The sequence below is a fragment of the Heterodontus francisci genome, chromosome 47 (assembly GCF_036365525.1).
Source record: "Heterodontus francisci isolate sHetFra1 chromosome 47, sHetFra1.hap1, whole genome shotgun sequence".
Lineage (NCBI taxonomy): Eukaryota > Metazoa > Chordata > Chondrichthyes > Heterodontiformes > Heterodontidae > Heterodontus > Heterodontus francisci.
In genome coordinates, this window is record NC_090417.1 from 12,010,533 (window position 1) to 12,029,613 (window position 19,081).

The window sequence follows — 19,081 nt, forward strand, 5'->3', positions numbered from 1 at the left end:
TGCTAACCGGTAGTGTTTAAAAATGGAGCTGCACTAGGGGATAGAACTGGAGGAGTGCAGAGATCTCGGAGGGATGTAGGGCTGGAGGACGTCATAGAGATAGGGAGGGGCAAGGCCGTGGAAACATTTGAAATCAAGGATGCAAAGTTTAAAACCAAGGAGGAGGTTTAAAGGGGATCAAAGGGGTAAATTTTTCACACAAAGAATAGTGGGTATCTGGAATGAGCTGCCTGAGGAGGTGGTGGAGGCAAGAACAGTAGCGACATTTAAGAGACATCTGGACAGGTACTTGAATGAGCAAGACATAGAGGGATATGGAATTAATGCAGGCAGGTGGGATTAGTATAGATAGGCATTATGGTCGGCATGGACGCGGTGGGCCGAAGGGCCTGTTTCTATGCTGTACGACTCTATGACTCTGAGGCCTTGTTTTATCAGGAGTCAATGTAGGTCAGTGAAACAGGGGTAATGGGTGAATGGGAATTGGTATGAGTTAGGATACAGGCAGCAGAGTTCTGGATGAAGAGGTGCTGTCCAGAAATGTGCCAAATGAATGCCTGTCTTTTCTTCCAGTTCAGTGCATTTTGATCTAGAGGCATTAGTCCTTCAGGTTTTCAATGGATTCTCATCAGCAATAAAGCAAACATCAGAACAAAGAAAAATTTGAAGGACTGCAGAGAAAAAGCATGGGAGTGGGAGGAATTGGATAGCTCTTTGGAACAGCAGGTACAGCCAGGATGGGCTGAATGGCCTCTTTCTAAGTGCTGTAAGATTTTATGATTCAAAATGATATGTTTTTTGTATTAGTGCATAGGTTTCAGGATATGTTTCTCATATTGTGCTGTGTATTCTCTGCTGAAGTATTTTCTGCATGAAACACAAAAGAATATTCAGTGCAGATAATTTCTCCTGACATTGTTATCTTCAACACTCTTGAGGTCTGTGCGCTCAACAATTTCTGGCCTCTTATGCACCTCAATTTTCTTTGCTCCAGCAATGGTGGCCGTGCCTTCAGCCACCTGGGCCCTAAGGGTTAGAATTCCGTTCCTATCCTCTCCGCCTTTATCTCTTTCTCTTCATGACGGTCCCTAAAACCAACCTCTTCAAGCAAACTTTTGGTCACTGTCCCAACAACTCCTTATGCGACTCAGTGTTAAATTTTGTTTGATTCCCGTGAAGTGCCTTGGGACGTTGAACAACATGAAGGGTGCTACATAAATGCAAGTTGTTGCTGTAGCATTTTTGGACTTGACAAAAGGTGGCAAGCCCGAGTTGGAGCTTGAATCATTCACCATCTAACACAGAGAACAGTACAAATCTTAAAGCAAAATGTAGGAGCAAGGCAAAGAAATTTGCAAAAGGAAGCAGTGACAGCCATTAAAGACTGCTTTGGTTGCACACATTGCCCCTCCCGCCAGTTCTAGGTGTTGAAAAGCTCTCTTTGGTGCTATTAATGAAGCTTTGATGAGTGTGGACAATTTTCCAACACTGATCAGCAGAATGGGAGCACAAACAGAGTTGGAAAGCCACTAAATGCAGGTAGGAAAAAAGAGGCAGTAATGAGAGGCATTTATTTGTAAATGGACATGAGAAACTATCTGCACTCAATATTGTTTAGTGTTTCATGCAGAAAACACTTCAATAGAGAATGCACAGCACAATGAAAGAAACCTATCCTGAAATCTATGCACGAATCCAAGAAACATATCGTCATCAGGAGCTTTTAAATTCTCATCTTATGTAAGTGTTCTGAAGGGAGTCTTCAGGACACAGAAAATATGGATTGAGAAAGGTCCATTTGACATGGTTTTGTGCCATATTACATAGGTTTCGATGAAGCAATGCCTCAGTCCACTTGCTACTATGCAAAATACCAATCCAGTTCATTCCAGCATATATTTCAATGGCCATCGGAAATTCAGATGGGGCATCAGCTTAACCATAGAACCATAGAAAAGTTACGGCACAGAAGACCATTCAGCCCGTTGTGTCTGCGCTGGCTGAAAAAAATAGCTGCCCAATCTAATCCCACCTTCCAGCAACTAGTCCGTAGCCTTGCAGGTTACAACACTTCAGGTGGTGCATGTCCAGGTACCCTTTAAATGAGTTGAGGGTTTCTGCCTCCACCACCAATCTGGGCAGTGAATTCCAGACACTCACCACCCTCTGGGTGAAAAAATGTTTCCTCATGTCCAGTCTAATTTCCCAATCATGTCTCCCACATTTAAGTCCAAATCATTAATATGTACCACAAACAGCAAGGGACCCAACACTGAGCCCTGTGGAACGTCACTGGAAACAGCTTTCCATTCACAAAAACGTCCGTCGACCACTGCCCTTTGTTTCCTGTCAACATCTCATCTGAAGGACAATGCAACCTTCCCTGAATACAACAATAGTAATAACTTGTAGCGATATAGCACCTCGAAGCATACAACACAGAATGAGGCCATTCGGCCCATTGTGCCTTTGAAAGAGCTATCCAATTAGTCCCATTCCCCTGCTCTTTTCCCATTGCTCTGCAAATTTCTCCTGTCAATTATATTCAATTGTCTCTTGCAAGTTGCTACTTAATTTGCTTCCACCACCCTTTCAGGAACTGCATTCCAAACCAGATTCTGCATGAACAATTTCCCCTCATTTCCTCGCAGGATCTTTTGCCAATTATCTGAAAATCCTTTGGTTAACAACCCTTTTGCCAATAGTAAGTCTCTCAAATCCCCTCACAATCTTAAACACCTCTATTAAATCTCTTATCCTTCTCTGTTCTAAGGAAAACAATCTCAGCTTGGTTCATCTCCTTCCCAAAATGAAGTGCTGCATCCTTGCTACCCTTCTAGTCAATCTCCTGTGTACCCTCTCCAAGACCCTGACACCCTTGCCAAAGTGGGATGCCCAGAATTGGACACAATACCCAGGATGCGGTCGAAGCAGTGATCTATAAAGGTATTGCATACCATCCTTGTTTTTGTCCTTGATTCCTCAATTTATGAAGCCATTTGCTCTTTTTTTAATTTTACAGCCTTCTTAACTTGTCCTGCAACCTTCAAAGATTTGCCAAATGTGCATCAGGTACACTCAAGTTTGCAACCCCTGGATTTGAGGGTGTGCGGATGGGGACTCTGTCACAGGGGCTGACCTGGTCCAGAGATAGCGAATGTTTCTTGGACAGGGGGTGGGGGGGGGGGGGGGGGTGGGGGGGAGGGGGGATGTGCATCAGAAGTGGGGGAGTGATTGAGCAAATAAAAAGTTGAAGAGAAACTGCAGCAAATGGAAGAGCAAGACAGTTTGAACTTCTGGCATGCGGTTGTAAGTGAATTGTGCGGAAAATTTATTCCAGGGAGGATGTGGAATACAGTGTTGCTCAATTCCTGGGTTGGGAGCTTGCAGCTCCCGCCCCCCCCCCACCCCTCCCCCCCCGTCAACCTGCTGATTCAGAGGCAACATCGATTGATTGTGTTCCTGAGCTCCTTGTTATCCATTGCCTACGTAATCTGTTCCAAGGAAAGCACATCAAAGAGATGAGCTTCTGAAAATATTTCCATATTTCTGTTGATAGATAAGAACCAGGCCACACGGAAACAGGTTCCGGTTTATGAGCTGATGAGGTGGTGGGTGTCGGCTTCATATAAACCTATTACTTACTCAGAGGTCTATTTGTCAAATGTTTCTAAATCTGAATTCAATGCAAGAACTCCTTACACTGCACCATGACAAACTGCTGTTGTGCTGCTCCCGTGTTCGCACTCACTGCATCGAAATCGAGGCTTCTCACACTGTCTCCTACTCTGAGTTATTCTTTCTCAGGACCTCACTGTAGAATAAGGATATTAAGGGTTTCGGAACCTTCTTGTAAAGGGTTATGGGGTGGGGGGAGGGGGGGGGTGGTGGTTGTGGGGGCAGGCAGGAAAGTGGAATTAAGGCCATGATCAGATCTTATTGAATGGCAGAACAGGTTCAAGGGGCCAAAGGTGGGTAGATGGCACTGCACTCCTTAAACTTGAATAACTTTGGATGTGCACTTGATAAAAGCAAGTTGTAAACGGAGTATGAAAACAGAATTCATAAAGTTTTACCACAACACAGTTCAATTTTCTCGGCTTCAACTGAGCTGCGATCTTTTGTGATACGTTGTTCAGTCTGATTGTCCAACTCATTGAAAACATTCTCTAGTTGCTGCTAAGTAATTTCATTCACATTAACACAATATCAAAATTCAAAAAACTTCATAAATTATGCTTTGATATGCTGTTTACAAAATGTGCTACCATCAAGTGCACACATACAACACACCACATGGATCTCCACAAAATGCACACACACACAAAACCCAAACTCACTGATTTTTTTTTCTTCTGGATTTCAGTTTTCAGGTTGTCTTCATCAAATCATTTAAAATGACCAAACCTTTCAATCTTTCACTCTTTAAATGATGCACTCTATCAGACCTGGGGTTCCACAATAAATCTATTTTCCACTGAATCACACAGAAGTTCACGGCAGGCCCAAGCTCGTTATTAGTGGAAACGCCGGCAGCATGACGATGCCTGACCATCACACAGCTGGCACAGTCTAGGCAGCAGCATCAAAATTAAAAATAAAACTACTTCAGTAACTCTGCTGGAGCTGGACTGGAGGAATCCAGAATGAATGCAAAATGTAAATGTGATTATCGCACGCAATCTGCGAGCGCCTCGAAACTTACCTCCCACTTTCCTGTCAGTGTCTGCCTCTTCAGCTTTACGCTCCAGTGCTCTGAACACACCATCGCACAGTGAGGGACAGTCAGAGCAAAGGGATGGGACAAGGCTAAACCTGGCGGCCCACAGGTGACCTCAGGACTCAGGATTATCTCAGCTCCTTCTGGCTGCAGGCTTTAAGGAGGAAAGAGACAAAGTGAGGAGCGATTAACACATGGATTCACCAGAGCCTGGCTAGAAGTCAACCAATCCACTGGAGGAGCTGCAGAATAAGCATACAATCAATATACGTTTGTAATAACAGTGTGAAAACAATTAGCATGCTCACATAGTATCCTCTACTATTTTAACAGATGCATTTACTGATTTACTCCAGATAGGTTAATGCCTTCGTTAAAGTAGCGGACAAAAGAATGTTTAATGAATGTGTGAAATCCTTGGACGTGAGTATCGACAACAGTAATTTATAGGCTTTTGCTACGAGTCTGGGACATCAAGTTGCATCTGGATTGTTATTTGCAGCTGGCAAACAGGTCACTGAATAAAATCTTCCTGTAGCAGTCTATCTGGTGACAACAGGGCTCCCTGAAGGAGTTCGAGAAGTTCACTTCATTACTCAGAAGTTGAAGAGGTTTTAAAAAAAAGAGCTGTGTCTTATAAATTAGGCTGTGCACTCACTGGAAGGTTGATGGAGCTCTCTGCAGAGCTGTTGATTTAACTCTGACTGCTGCGTGCTACCAACCTCAATTCTTAAATAGGCTGCATCACCTGCTTCACTAAAGTACACAAGCTAATGAACAGAATTATCTGTCAGAATTCAGGAAATAAGACTCTTGCTGTTGCTCATGGTGAATTGGGAAGAATGCCCACGATGTAATGACACGGATATTATATGATATCACGCATAATGTATTGTTCTGTTGCTCAGGTGAAGCAGCGTCTCGTGAGACATGTCTCGAAGGCAACAGCATTTAGTTGCTGGAGACAGGCACAACCTGAGGCCAATTATTGACCAATTTATGCTGCTGAAGGAGGTTTGGCTGTAGATTGGCAGCTGTTCATAAATCCCCAGTCCCTCCATTAGGGAAGGGTTGGGGCAGAGGTCAGAAGTGATCAGGGTTAATTTTTTGATGTTGAAAAAAAACTTTCAAGAAGCTTCTTGTTCGATGGTAGGTGGCCCATCTGTTTGATTGTGATGTTTGAGCTCATCAGGTACCCGTCTAACACAAACTTGACATCTGTTGACTCTTCAGAGTGTGATGGATGCTCGAAGGTCAACTTCCAGAAAGATAAAGAGATTATAATAAGCATTGATTTTTCTCCATTGGTTTTCAATCCTGAGATGGAATAAACCAGTGCACAGCATGAACAACTCAATTGTCTACAGAACAATAGCCACTGCTCTCTAAATGGAATTCAGTGCATGGAACGTTTTGAAATGTTTCAGTGCTGCAACAAATCCAAATATTTATTTTCTCCTTTCTCAACCGATAATTTGAAAAATACTACTGTGATATGCAAAACTGATATTTTTATGCAGGAATATTTGGAGTGTACCGAAACAGATAAAAAACGTACCCAGTCAGGACAAACGTTCGAAAAATGGAACCCCATGAAATACTCTCCCTGCCAAATATCTACCCGACTCTTGATCCTTTCTTGAATAAATCTCAAGTTTAAAAATTAAAATGGCAGTAAAGTATTAATGAAAGACAGCTGGCCTTTATAAAGCACCTTGAAAGGTTAATCAGTAGCAAATCAAATCAGAGTCCAGTTACTGTTGTTATGCAACGTGGCAAAGAATTGCACACACCAATGAGGTGGACAACCAGTCTTTAGTGGGAGGAATGTTGGAAAGGACACTGGAAGAGCTCTCTCTTTGTTGGACTTTGTTGCATTTGTCTGAACTAGGGATTTGGTTTCATGTCCCATTTGAGTAATAACATCTCTGACAATGTAGCACATTCTTGATACAACACTGAATGCCAAACGAGATTATACACTCTAGTTCTAGAGTAGGGCTTGAATCCACAACATTCTGATTCAGATAGCAGACACTAAACCAGTAGGTCCAAACGGTGATTCATGGGCTTCAAGTGTCCGTCAGCTCTGTCAATCTGGGCTACAAAGCCAGATGGTTCAGTCCTCTTTCTTCTTATTCACTAGTTTGTCCGATTTGAATTTCATGAGCGTATAGGTTTGCACTGCTGTTGTCGCTGTGACTGTCCTGGTGGATGATGCCTGAATTTAGGTGACAGTGATCATTGTATCAGAAGGTTTAGGTTGGCTATGGGAAAGGACAACGCAATCTAGAGAACAATAATTAACTGGGAGAAAGCCAACTTCAATGGGGCAAGAATGTATCTCGGTGAATAAAATGGAATCAAAGGTTGGTAGGAAACACAGTAGCTGAACAATGGGCTACCTTCAAAGAAGAAATAGTTTGGACACATTCCCTCAAAGGGGAAAGGTAGGGCAAACAAATGCAGAGCTCCCTGGATGACTAAAGAGATCGAGATGAAGAAGAAAAAGTGTGCTATTGATAGATGTCAGGAAGATAATCCAATGGAGAACCAGGCTGAATGTAGCAGGCTCAGAAGGTAAGTGAGAAAGCAAAGAGAAGCAAAGAGAGAGTATGAAAAGAGACTGGCAGCAAACAAAAAAGGGAATCCCAAATTCTTCTAAAAGCATATAAATAGTAAAAGGGTGGTAAAAGGAGGAGTAGGGCCAATCAGTGATCAAAAGGGGGATTTACGCATGGAGACAGAGGGAACAGCTGAGGTATGAAATGAATACTTTGCACCTGTCTTTACCAAGAAGAGGATGCTACCCAGGCCACAGTCAAAGAAGAGGTAATTAATACACTACAAGGATTTAAAATTGAGAAGGAGGAAGTGTTAGATAGGCTGCCTCTACTTAAAGTTGATAAAGCACCAAGGCTGCATGACTTGGATCCAAGTATACTGAGGGAAGTGAGAGTGGAAATTGCAGCATAATTTTCCATTCTTCCTCAGACTCAGGGGTGGTGCCAGAGGACTGGAGAATTGCAAACATTACACCCTTGTTCAAAAAAGGGTGTAAGGATAAGCCCAGCAACGAAAGGCCAGTTTAACCTCGGTGGGGAGGAAACTTCTAGAAACAATAATTTGGGACAAAATTAAAAGCGACATGGACAGATGCGGGTTATTTAAGGAAAGCCAGCACAGGTTTGTTGAGGGAATATCATGTTTAACTAACTTTCTCGAGTTTTTTGAAGAGGTAACAGAAAGGGTTGATGAGGGCAATGCTATTGATGTGGTGTACATGGACTTCCAAAAGGCGTTTGATACAGTGCCACATAATAGACTTGTGAGCAAAGTTATAGTTCATGGAATAAAAGGGACAGTAGCAACATGGGTACGAAATTGGCTGAGTGACAGGAAACAGAGAGTAGTGGTTCATGGATGTTTTTCAGAATGGAGGAAGGTTTGTCGTGGAGTTCCCCAGGGATCAGTTTGGAACCCTCGCTTTTCCTGATATATATTGATGACTTAGACCTTGGTGTACAGGGCACAATTTCAAAATTTGTGGATGACATAAAACCTGGAAGCATTGTGAACTGTGAGGAGGATAGTATAGAACTTCAAAAGGACATAGAAAAGCTGGTAAAATGGGCAGACAAGTGGCAGATGAAGTTCAATGTGGAGAAATGTGAAGTGATTCATTTTGGTCGGAAGAACATGGAGAGACAATATAAAATAAAGGATACAATTCTAACGGGGAGGCAAGAGCAGAGGGACCTGGGGGTATATGTGCATAAGTCAATGAAGGTGGCAGGACAGATTGAGAGAGCGGTCAATAAAGCATACAGCATCCTCGGCTTTATTCATAGGGCAAAGAGTACAAGAGCAAAGAGGTTATGTTGAATTTGTATAGTTTGGCCTCAGCTGGAGTATTGCGTCCAATTCTGGGCACTGCATTTAAGGAAAGATGTAAAGGCATTGAACACAGTGGAAAAAAGATTCACGAGAATGATTCCAAGGATGAGGAACCCTCATTTACGAAGAAAGATTGGAGAAGTTGGGACTGTTTTCCTTGGAGGAGAGAAGGTTGACAGGAGATTTGATCGAGGTATTCAAAATCATGAGGGGTCTGGACAGAGTAGAAAGGGAGAAACGGTTGCCACTTGTGAAAGCATCAAGAACGAGAGGGCACAGATTGAAGGTAACTGGCCAAAGGGGCAATGACGACATGAGGAAAAACTTCTATCATGCAGCGAGTGGTTAGGATCTGGAATGCACTGTCTGAGAGTGTGGTGGAGGCAGGTTCAATCAAGGCATCCAAAGGGAATTGGTTTCCTGAAGAGGAAGAATGTATAGGGTTATGGGGAGAGGGCGGGGGAATAGCACTCAGTGATTTGCTCACTTGGAGAACCGGTGCAGACACGATGGGCCGAATGGCCTTCTTCAGTGCTGTGATTCTGTGATCTGAACACCATTAGCAGCTTCTTTTGGGCACATCAAAGAATATCTGGCCTTTAAGGCTCCAAGCTGTTTATTTGTGACCAATAAAGACATAAACACAAAGTTAAGAGTAAAGTAAAAAAAAACCTGCACCAAAAAGTCACATTGAACTTCCCACATATTATTCAGATTGATCTGTGTTGCTATGTGTATGCCATACAATGGGGGAAATATCGCTGATTTAAAAAAAAAAGTTTTGCAAATGCATTAATCAAAATCTCTCATGATATTTAATGAAGAGTTTATTTCTGATGATATCTCAAATCCAAGGGCTTGGCCTGGAGCTTGACCATCTGTCTACAAAGCTGAACACATCACAGCATGGTCAAAACCCAGGAGAGGTTATTATTTATAACAAAACAGAGAGATGATCTTGCAATGCAAAGTGCACGAGTTTGCACTGTTTGGAAAAAAACAAAAACAAATGTGTATTCCTGTGGCAGGCTGACGAACTTCCCATGAAAAGGAATACAAATGAGCACAGCCAGAAAAACTGTCGATCTTGAGAAACCATCTATCTTTAGATACTGATGTTGCCTTGGGACACAGAAACAGTTGATGGTACCACTGCCACCTAGCCCTGAATCTATCAAGCCCAGTTTTGAACCTTTGTTTCTCACTTTGTGCTCAATCTTCCAGAACAATTTTCTTGCAAAAACATTCAGACCCTTCTTGTTTCTTCAATAGCCAGCAATGGAAATCTCTAAGAGACACCGTGCATACACACAGAATGAGTTGGGTATGCTTTGCCCAGTCCTAAATATAGAGAGGGCCAGAGTAAAGCAGAGCAGGGCACCTTGCGTCATGCCACGTTACTTCGACTTGTTCATGCACATTTTAAGTTTGTAAAAAAAATGTGCCCACAAAGTTGCTGGAGGTTTGAGCTGATAAATACTGCAGTGAGGGCAACGGGGCAACTGGGACCTTGGTGAGCAACAGGACAGCAGTGTATCTCCTGAGTGAGATATAAGGATTGAGAAATAAACAGGGGAAGAATGAGAAGGAGGTCAATTAGAGTGGATGAACTCAATGATAAATCGGGTACAGGAAGAGAAATAAAGAGAAGGGAAGAAACATTGGATTAAGAGAGAGAAAAAAAGTCAGCAAGAAAAAAGGAAGATAATTAAAAATTTAAAAGTTGACATCTTTTAAATCTCCTAAAAGAATCCACAACCTGAAGGAATGACACTCCATACATCAGCCAGCAATTATGAATCGTCACAAGCTGGCCGATTTGCACCACTCCTCCTTGAGCTTCACGTGAATGACATCTCGCAAAAACTCCCCGTGATTTTCATGAAATGTTTCTGTGTCCCAAGGCAACACCAGCATTGAAAGATAGACGTTTTTTCTGGCTATGCTCATTTGTATTCCTGTTCATGGGAAATTAGTCAGGCTGCCACAGGAGTACAGATTTGCTGTTTTTTTCCTAACAGAGAGCACTTGGCATTGCAAGAACATCTTTCTGTTTTGTATAAATAATAACCTCGCCTGGGCATCAGAGTTTGACTGACATGAACAATTATCACATCAATAAATGGATATTGATAATCACGTGACATAACTTTCTTTGGTGAGTTTAATGGGCAATTAATGTGCAATTGCAACTTCATGAAAATCATGGGGAGTTTTTGTGAGATGCCATTTACATGAAGCTAATGGAAGGGCAGTGCAAGTCAGCCAGCTTCTGACGACTCATAATTGCTGGCCAATTTGCACATTAACAAATGTACATGTTGTTCAGATGCTGTTAGGTTTTCAGTAAAAATCTGGCCCCTTATGCTGGATAACAGGTCAATGCAGAACGGAGAGCAGATGGTATGGAAAATTTGTAAATGCTTTGGTAAAGGAAAATGCATCTGAGTGAATGATCATGATTGAGCCTCAGGGGAAATACAGCGAACTTATGCTCGCTGGCTTATTTTATTCAACTCTTCTCAACTACATTAAAGTCGCGATATAAATGCAAGTTGTTTTTCTTGCATGTTGATGAATGACAGTTCCACGCTATTACTATAAATGCTTGTAGATGTGATTCCGTTGTAGGGATATTGGTGCAAAGAAATTGCTGAAAACTGGAGGCAGTAGGGGAGGAAGAACTTGCATTGTGTCTTTCATATCCCAGGATGTCACTGGGGGATATGGTAGCAGAGTGGTTATGTTACTGGAATAATCCAGAGGCACGGACTAATGATCCATGCCAGCAATAATCATAATCAGTAACAGTGACCGTGAAACTACTAAAATCTTGTAAAAACTCATTTTGTTCACTGATGTCCTTTCGGGAAGGAAATCTGCCATCCTTAGCCAGACGAGCCCATATGGGATCCACGCCCATAGCAATAAGGTTGACTCTTAACAGTCCTCTGAAATGGACAAGCAAGTCACCCAGTTGTATTCAAGAAGGCGGTTCCACCACCACCTTCTTGAAGGCAATTAGGGATGGGCAATAAATGCTGTCCTTACCAGAAAAATTCACATTCTGTGAATGAGGAAAGAAAGATTTATCATGAGAAAAGGGGTTTCACGAAATTGTCAAAAAACATGCTATGCTGAATGAGGACTTTTTAATTCATTTGTTGGAAACCAACATTCAACTTTTAAAAAGGAAAGCTGGGATCCTCCATTTAACTTTTAAAAAGCTGGCAGCCAAAATGGCCACCACAAATTGCGTTGAAATACCTCACATTCCAGGACATAGAATTGGAGACGCATGTCTAACAAGTCTCCCATCCAGGTCAGTGGCTGTGTTATGCAGACCCCCACCTGCCAAGAATGAGGCACATTAATTTCACCATATGGACATTAAATTTCAAATTGCGGCTGGGAAGAAGAGAAGGCCTGTTACAAGAATTGCCAGACCTTGGCTGAATTTTTTAAAAACATATTAACAGACAGTGCTTGTGGACAAAGGAGCTATTCCCTACTCCAATTCAATCCACTAACAGACGTGGTCAGACCAGTTAGTCACATGACTAACTGGCTGTTGCAGTGTTTGAACTAAGAGTTTGGAAAGAAAGCAGAACGTGCTGGACTGAAGAAGACCTCCTGTCTGCCTGTCTGGTCCCATCTCTTTCTCACGGAACTCCAAAACCCAATGAAGATACATGAACTCCAAGAAAGAAAAGCCTCCTTCAGTGAATAAGGTTTTAGAAGAATACTGGGCCCCAACGAAAAGCAAGATCTACCTACAATCAAGGACTCTACAGTGAGCTCGAAGACCCGTCACAAAAACTCTTCAGATATTGCATCAAACTTTTCCAGTTTATTTCTCCTGCTCTTTTTTGTCTCTATTTGCATGTGTGTATCGCGTATGCTTGCTCGCATGGGAGCATCGTGAATCCAGAGGCGTCAACCGAATTAGAGTTTAAGTTTAAGTTTCATAAATTTCAGTCTTTCTTCTTTAAACCTAAGAACCTGTGTGTGTTTGTGCTGGCTTCCTTGCCTTACAATTTGAAAGCGGTGAACAAAGATTCACCAAGGGGGAGCTAAAAACAGTGTGTTTAAAATTAAATCTTGTCACAGCAAGACCAGGTGAAGGCTGAAAGGGAACCTTAGACCTCTTTCGCATCTGATCGTAACACCTGGATGACTGAACAGATTATCCAGTATCACCCTCGTTAGCAGGAGATTCAAAGCCATCTTGAAGCATTCACTAGTGGAGACGTACCTCTGGGGGTTAACATTGAAACAATGAGACCCGAGAGAGATTGAGAATTCTTCGACTTGAATCTAATTAAATTGCAAACGAGGACATTGGACAATCATGTGACCGCTTCCCCAGCTGTAAAAACTAGCAGTCTTTTTGCTACCAAGGGACAAGCTCTGGAGACTTTGACAGTACAGAACCCATCGGGGTGCGTGTCTCTCTCCAGGTGATCTTGGGGTGTTTGAAGTTTGCCTGCTGGCTGGAAAAGATCCAAGACAAAGACCCACGATCAAAAGATCAACTGCTCCACTGTCTACAAGAACATTTACCAACCACCAACTTCTGGACTCCAGTTTCAGCCGCAAGGCAAGTGAATTAACAGATACCACGGTCTGTTTATTATTTTTATTTGTTCTGGACTCTAATCTAATCCAAACTATTCCTCTCCATTCTGTAATCTATTTTTGTGTGTGATTCTCATGTGTGTGTGTGCGTGTGAGTGAAAGTGTAGCATAGTTTATTATTTTATTTAGACAGGTTTAGATTTTTTAAAGGACAATAAATTCACCTCCTTCTTGTATAAATGCAAGAAAACCTGTCCGATTGGTTCTTTTATCATCACAACAAAGGTAAAAGGTTAAGGACTCAATGAAGTGAAGAACAGATCCTTCTTCTCTTCTTTGGCCTCCTTATCTCGGGAGACAATGGGTAAGCGCCTGGAGGTGGTCAGTGGTTTGTGAAACAGTGCCTGGAGTGGCTATAAAGGCCAATTCTAGAGTGACAGACTCTTACACAGGTGCTGCAGATAAAATTTGTTTGTCGAGGCTGTTACACAGTTGGCTCTCTCCTTGCGCTTCTGTCTTTTTTCCTGCCAACAGCTAAGTCTCTTTGACTCGCCACTCTTTAGCCCCGCCTTTATGGCTGTCCGCCAGCTCTGGCGATCACTGGCAACTGACTCCCATGACTTGTGATCAATGTCACAGGACTTCATGTCGCGTTTGCAGACATCTTTAAAGCAGAGATATGGACAGCTGGTGGGTCTGATACCAGTGGCGAGCTCGCTGTACAATGTGTCTCTGGGGATCCTGCCATCTTCCATACGGCTCACATGGCCAAGCCACCTCAAGCGCCGCTGGCTCAGTAGGGTGTATATGCTGGGGATGTTGGCCGCCTCGAGGACTTCTGTGTTGGAGATATGGTCCTGCCACCTGATGCCAAGGATTCTCCGGAGGCAGCGAAGATGGAATGAGTTGAGACTTCGCTCTTGGCTGACATACGTTGTCCAGGCCTCGCTGCCATAGAGTAAGGTACTGAGGACACAGGCTTGATACACTCCGACTTTTGTGTTCCGTGTCAGTGCGCCATTTTCCCACACTCTCTTGGCCAGTCTGGACATAGCAGCGGAAGCCTTTCCCATGCGCTTGTTGAATTCTGCATCGAGTCACAGCCTAGGTAGGTGAACTCTTGAACCACTTCCAGAGCGTGGTCGTCGATATTGATGGATGGAGTATTTCTGTTGTCCTGTCCCATGATGTTCGTTTTCTTGAGGCTGATGGTTAGGCCATACTCGTTGCAGGCAGCCGCGATCCTGTCGATGAATCTCTGCAGACACTCTTCTGTGTGAGATGTTCATGCAGCATCGTCAACAAAGAGGAGTTCCCTGATAAGGACCTTCCGTACTTTGGTCTTCGCTCTTAGACGGGCAAGGTTGAACAACCTGCCATCTGATCTTGTGTGGAGGAAAATTCCTTCTTCTGAAGACTTGAACACATGTGAGAACAGCAGTGAGAAGAAGATCCCAAACAGTGTAGGTGTGAGAACACAGCCCTGTTTCACGCCACTCAGGATAGGAAAGGGGTCTGATGAGGCTGAATTGTGCCTTTCACATTGTCATGGAATGAGGTGATGATACTTAGTAGCTTTGGTGGACATCCAATCTTTGCTAGTAGTCTGAAGAGACCAAGTCTGCTGAAGAGGTAAAAAGCTTTGGTGAGATCTATGAAAGCAATATGGAGGGGCATCTGTTGTTTGCGGCATTTCTCCTGTCGCTGGCGAAGGGAAAACAGCATGTCAATGGTGGATCTCTCTGCTCGAAAGCCACACTGTGCCTCAGGGTAGACACGCTCAGCCAGCTTCTGGAGCCTGTTTAAAACGACTTGAGCGAAGACTTTCCCCACTATTGTCCAATGAAGGGGTAAGCACATCCACTGTTTAAGAAGCAATAAACCCTATTGCGGTCAAACCAAGAATAGGCACCAACATGTTGCACCATGAACATTTGACAAAATTATTGACTCAGTCACAGACATGGGGGTAATTAGTTTGTACATAAAGTGTATAGCCAACTTAATTGCATCAAAACACAGTCCGATTTAAAATGCATTTCTCCTTATTTAGTGAGTAGCTGGCATTGTTTTTGCTTGCACCAGTAGTCAATGTTTGCCGACACACCTGATGTCGCGATGCAGAGAGTCCGGGAGATGTCCATTTGCCAGGTGTGATCTTGATCTCTTTCTCTCCCCTCTCACTCTCTCCCCTTTTCTGTGTCAATCCCTATCCCCACTTTGTGTCCAACTCTGTCCCCTCTTCCCACCCCCCCCACTCTGTCTCTCTCCCCTCTCCCTCCTTTCTTTCTCTCCCTTTCTCTCCCCTCTCTCCCCTTCTCACTCTTTCTCCCCTCTCTTCCCTTCTCTCCTCCCCTCTCTCTCTCCCTCCTCCCTCTCTCCCCCCACTCACTCTCTCTCTCCCACCCTCTCCCACTCACTCTCCCCTCTCCCCCTCTTCCCTCCTCTCCACCCTCCCCCAACCTTTCTCTCTCACCTCTCTCTCGCTCCCTCTCACCCCCGTTCTCCCTCTTTCTGTCCCCTCCCTCTCCCTCCCCCCTCTCCCCCCTCCCTCTCTCCCCCATCTCTCCCTCCCCTTCCTCTCTCTCCCCCTCTCCCTCCACCCTTCTCCCGCTCTCCTCCATACTCCCTCTCTCCTCCCCCTCTCTTCCCTCCTCCCCCTCGTGCCTTTCTCCCCCTCTCCCTCTCCCCCAGCTCCCCGTCTCTTCCCCCCCCTTTCTCTCTCTCTCCCCATCACCCTCCCTCCCCCCCAACTCTTCTCCACCTCTCTTCTCCCCCTCTCTCCCCGCTCCCTCTCTGCCCCTCTCCCTCTCTCTCTCCCCCTCCCTCTCCCCCCCTTCCCCTCCACCTCTCTCTCTGTGACAGATGCAGAGAGCAGGAACTCTTCCCCGACCCGCTTTGTGATTGGTCATATTTTTAAAAAAATTCACAGTTGTCAGTTTCACAGATGAAAGGAGTGGGAACAGCAGCTTTCGAACTCAGGACAAGGTTGGGCTTTCCTGTTCTGGCGGGTTTTTAAAAAAAATAATTGGAACCTGCTGGCATAGCCCAAACTTGTCCTGAGTCCGGAAGCCGCTGTTCCTGCTCCTGTCAGCTGTTAAACTAACAGCTGTGAATTTTTTAAAAGTCGGACTGGTTTGGAAGAAGATCAACAGGAAATTTCTCATCCCTGAAATTACCAGTCACGGACCCCAAAATTGTTTACCACGGACACCGGTGTTCGTGTACGGACACGTTGCCGACCCCTGGGCCAAACAAGAGGAAGGACAAGAGGGGTGCCTTGCGACCCCTCCTCAACTGATCGTAACAGAATAAACAAAGAGGCTGTATGAGTCCATTCAGCAAAGCATCATGTAGGTGATTGCTTGGTATCCAGGAAGCTGTCACAATGCATTTCTTCTGTGACAATTGATTATTTCACCATTATCTCCAGGAATATATGTACATGAAATGGATGGATCCTGCAGGATTTAGGTGCCACTATGAACTGTAGCTTGTGACACCATCTGAAAGCTGCGTTTGAATGAAAATATCATGAGGTACAAAGAGGTAAATAGACCAGACCATTCTGCAGCAAAGAATCCTTGTCTGCACTAGGCTGGTAATGAACTCTTGCTCAACTCAGATATGTGCGGTCACTAGGTTATGCCCCTGTTTGGAGCACTGTCCTCAGATGACGGCCAAAACCTGCACTTTATGTCTCAATCCAGTGCTCCTTTTCTGCTGCTTCATGCTTCAGTACTGCAGCATGGCTGCACAGCATAAAACTGCCTGCAGGTCATCTGCTATTTGAATTGTCTGCAGGCGTGCATGAGCGCATCTCAATTCATGGGTTCATGGGCTAATCTGATGAGATTTTCCAAGATGCGTTCATTTGAATGCGTGAAACGGAGTCGAGCGGTCTCGACCCAGCTGCTGGGGGGACTCAGATGGCTCCACAAGAGTGGTTTGATTGGAAATATCATGGAAAGAAGCTAATGAGGATGGCTGGTGTGGGAGATAAAAAAACACTCTGGTCTGACAAGGGGCGCCCTTCTGCGGGGGGAGGGGGGGGTACATCCCCACGGACGTTGTTGGGACAGAATAGAGAGAGGTTCACTGTGCAGGTGGAAGGGCTCAAGGTTGCCACTGGACACCTAAAATTGGAAAAGTACTCCATTTTCTGGTGTGATTATTACTTGTTTTTCTAAGTTCAGACCATAAAGGGAGCAAATTGTTTGAAAGAAAGACACAAATGAAGAGACCTTGAGCACTGGACAACTGAAGTCGAGATGTAGCCTGTCAATATTCTGCACCAAACAATAGAAATTTGCACTGTGCTAATTCATATAAGAGTCATAGAGAGATACAGCACTGAAACAGGCCCATTGAGTCCATGCTGACCAACAACCACCCATTTATACTAATCCTACAGTAACCCCATATTCCCTACCACATCATTCTCCTCCCACCTACCTACACTAGGGGCGATTTACAATGTCCAATTTACCTATCAACCTGCAAGTCTTTGGCTGTGAGAGGAAACTGGAGCACCCGGTGGAAGCTCATGCGGTCACAGGGAGAACTTGCAAACTCCGCACAGGCAGTACCCAGAACCGAACCTGGGTCGCTGGAGCTGTGAAGTTGCGTTGCTAACCACTGCGCCACTGTGCCGCCCAAATTTCTCCAGTATTATATATTGAATTTATGCTCCTCAGCGACTGCAATGGTGAGAAACACTAGCAGAAGCAAAAGCACTACTCTGCAGGAAGGCAGGGAAAGTCACAGACAACCTTCTCAAGCCTAGTTATTGAACAGCAAGCTCAGTTGTGTGCGATATTTCTGTGTCTCTGACACTTCCCTTCACACTTGGGTGAAGAACCTAGTTTGACAATGGGGAGCATCCGATGGGGTCGATCTTTCTTTTCAGTTGGGCAGGGACAGAAAAGCACAATCTATTTGATGATCAGGAAAGCACTGACATAATAAACCTCAATGAATTTCCTTCATCTTATGAGAAAACCACCAACAGAGTTCTGAAGCAGGCAAGACTATTGATGAGACAAGATCTTTCTGTGGCATTGACCGCAGGGCTCAGAATTTCGGCTCTTTCTTATTCCCTATATTTGGTCTGCTTGGTATGACTCTCCCTGGATTATTTCACTGACAAGTCTGCAGGCTTGTAATTACTGTCGTGCTGAGACTGTCACTGCAGTAGTGCCAGAATAATTTGATGTTTTGTGAATTGTAATTTGTGTATAAAATGACAGATCAACATTGCTTTGAAAAGGAACAACTCAGGGAAGATTTTGTTTTGTGATTATTCACATCACAATTCACAGCTTCATTCTCGTGGCGTGCCATCGTTGGGACTCAGTAGCCTTTCAGTACTGACCCTTTCCTCAATGAAATATTTCATTAATCTGTGAGGATTGTCAAGAAGTTAAATGAAGAGACTCACTTAAGCAATTCTGTGTGACACCCATCTCTGGGACTCAACCTGAACATTTTCTGCTCGAAGCAGTCAAATGCCCAAAATGACTGAGACTCCAGTACAATTAATTTAATTTCTCTGTCATTTGCTTTGCACTCAGCATTATCTTGCTTCCTCATGCATGCGGTTCTGTCCCCTTGTAAAATTGTTTCCTGTATCACACGTCCATTTTTGTATTAAACATGTTTGTGTCTATTAAAATTCAATGCCAATGGTTTATCAAGGCTATGGCACAGGGAATGTCACCATGATTAAAGCTTAAGAGTTGAAATTCATTCTTGCTGCTATGCCAAGGTGAGGACAATTTGTAACTTGAATGCTTGCCATGATGGAGGTGCAAGAGTTGGCAATCAAGGCTGCGTGTTTATCAAGTTGGTTTCAGGATGTTGTGCGCCTGGGAAGGCAAATGATCA

At 44.0% G+C, this 19,081-nt stretch overlaps 1 protein-coding gene across 9 annotated transcripts in view; it reads right to left on the reverse strand.

Moving 5' to 3' along the window:
• LOC137357075 (netrin receptor UNC5D-like) overlaps positions 1-19,081 on the reverse strand; it is a 442,899-nt gene that overhangs the window by 68,064 nt on the left and 355,754 nt on the right. For all 9 annotated transcript variants that reach the window (XR_010971131.1, XR_010971132.1, XR_010971130.1 and 6 more), the window contains exon 12: positions 4,706-4,874. Coding sequence is in view for 6 of the 9 variants with exons in the window: in XM_068023062.1 (XP_067879163.1) it covers positions 4,706-4,874 (169 nt within the window). In the remaining 3 variants the exon portion in view is untranslated. The remainder of the gene's footprint in view (positions 1-4,705; positions 4,875-19,081) is intronic.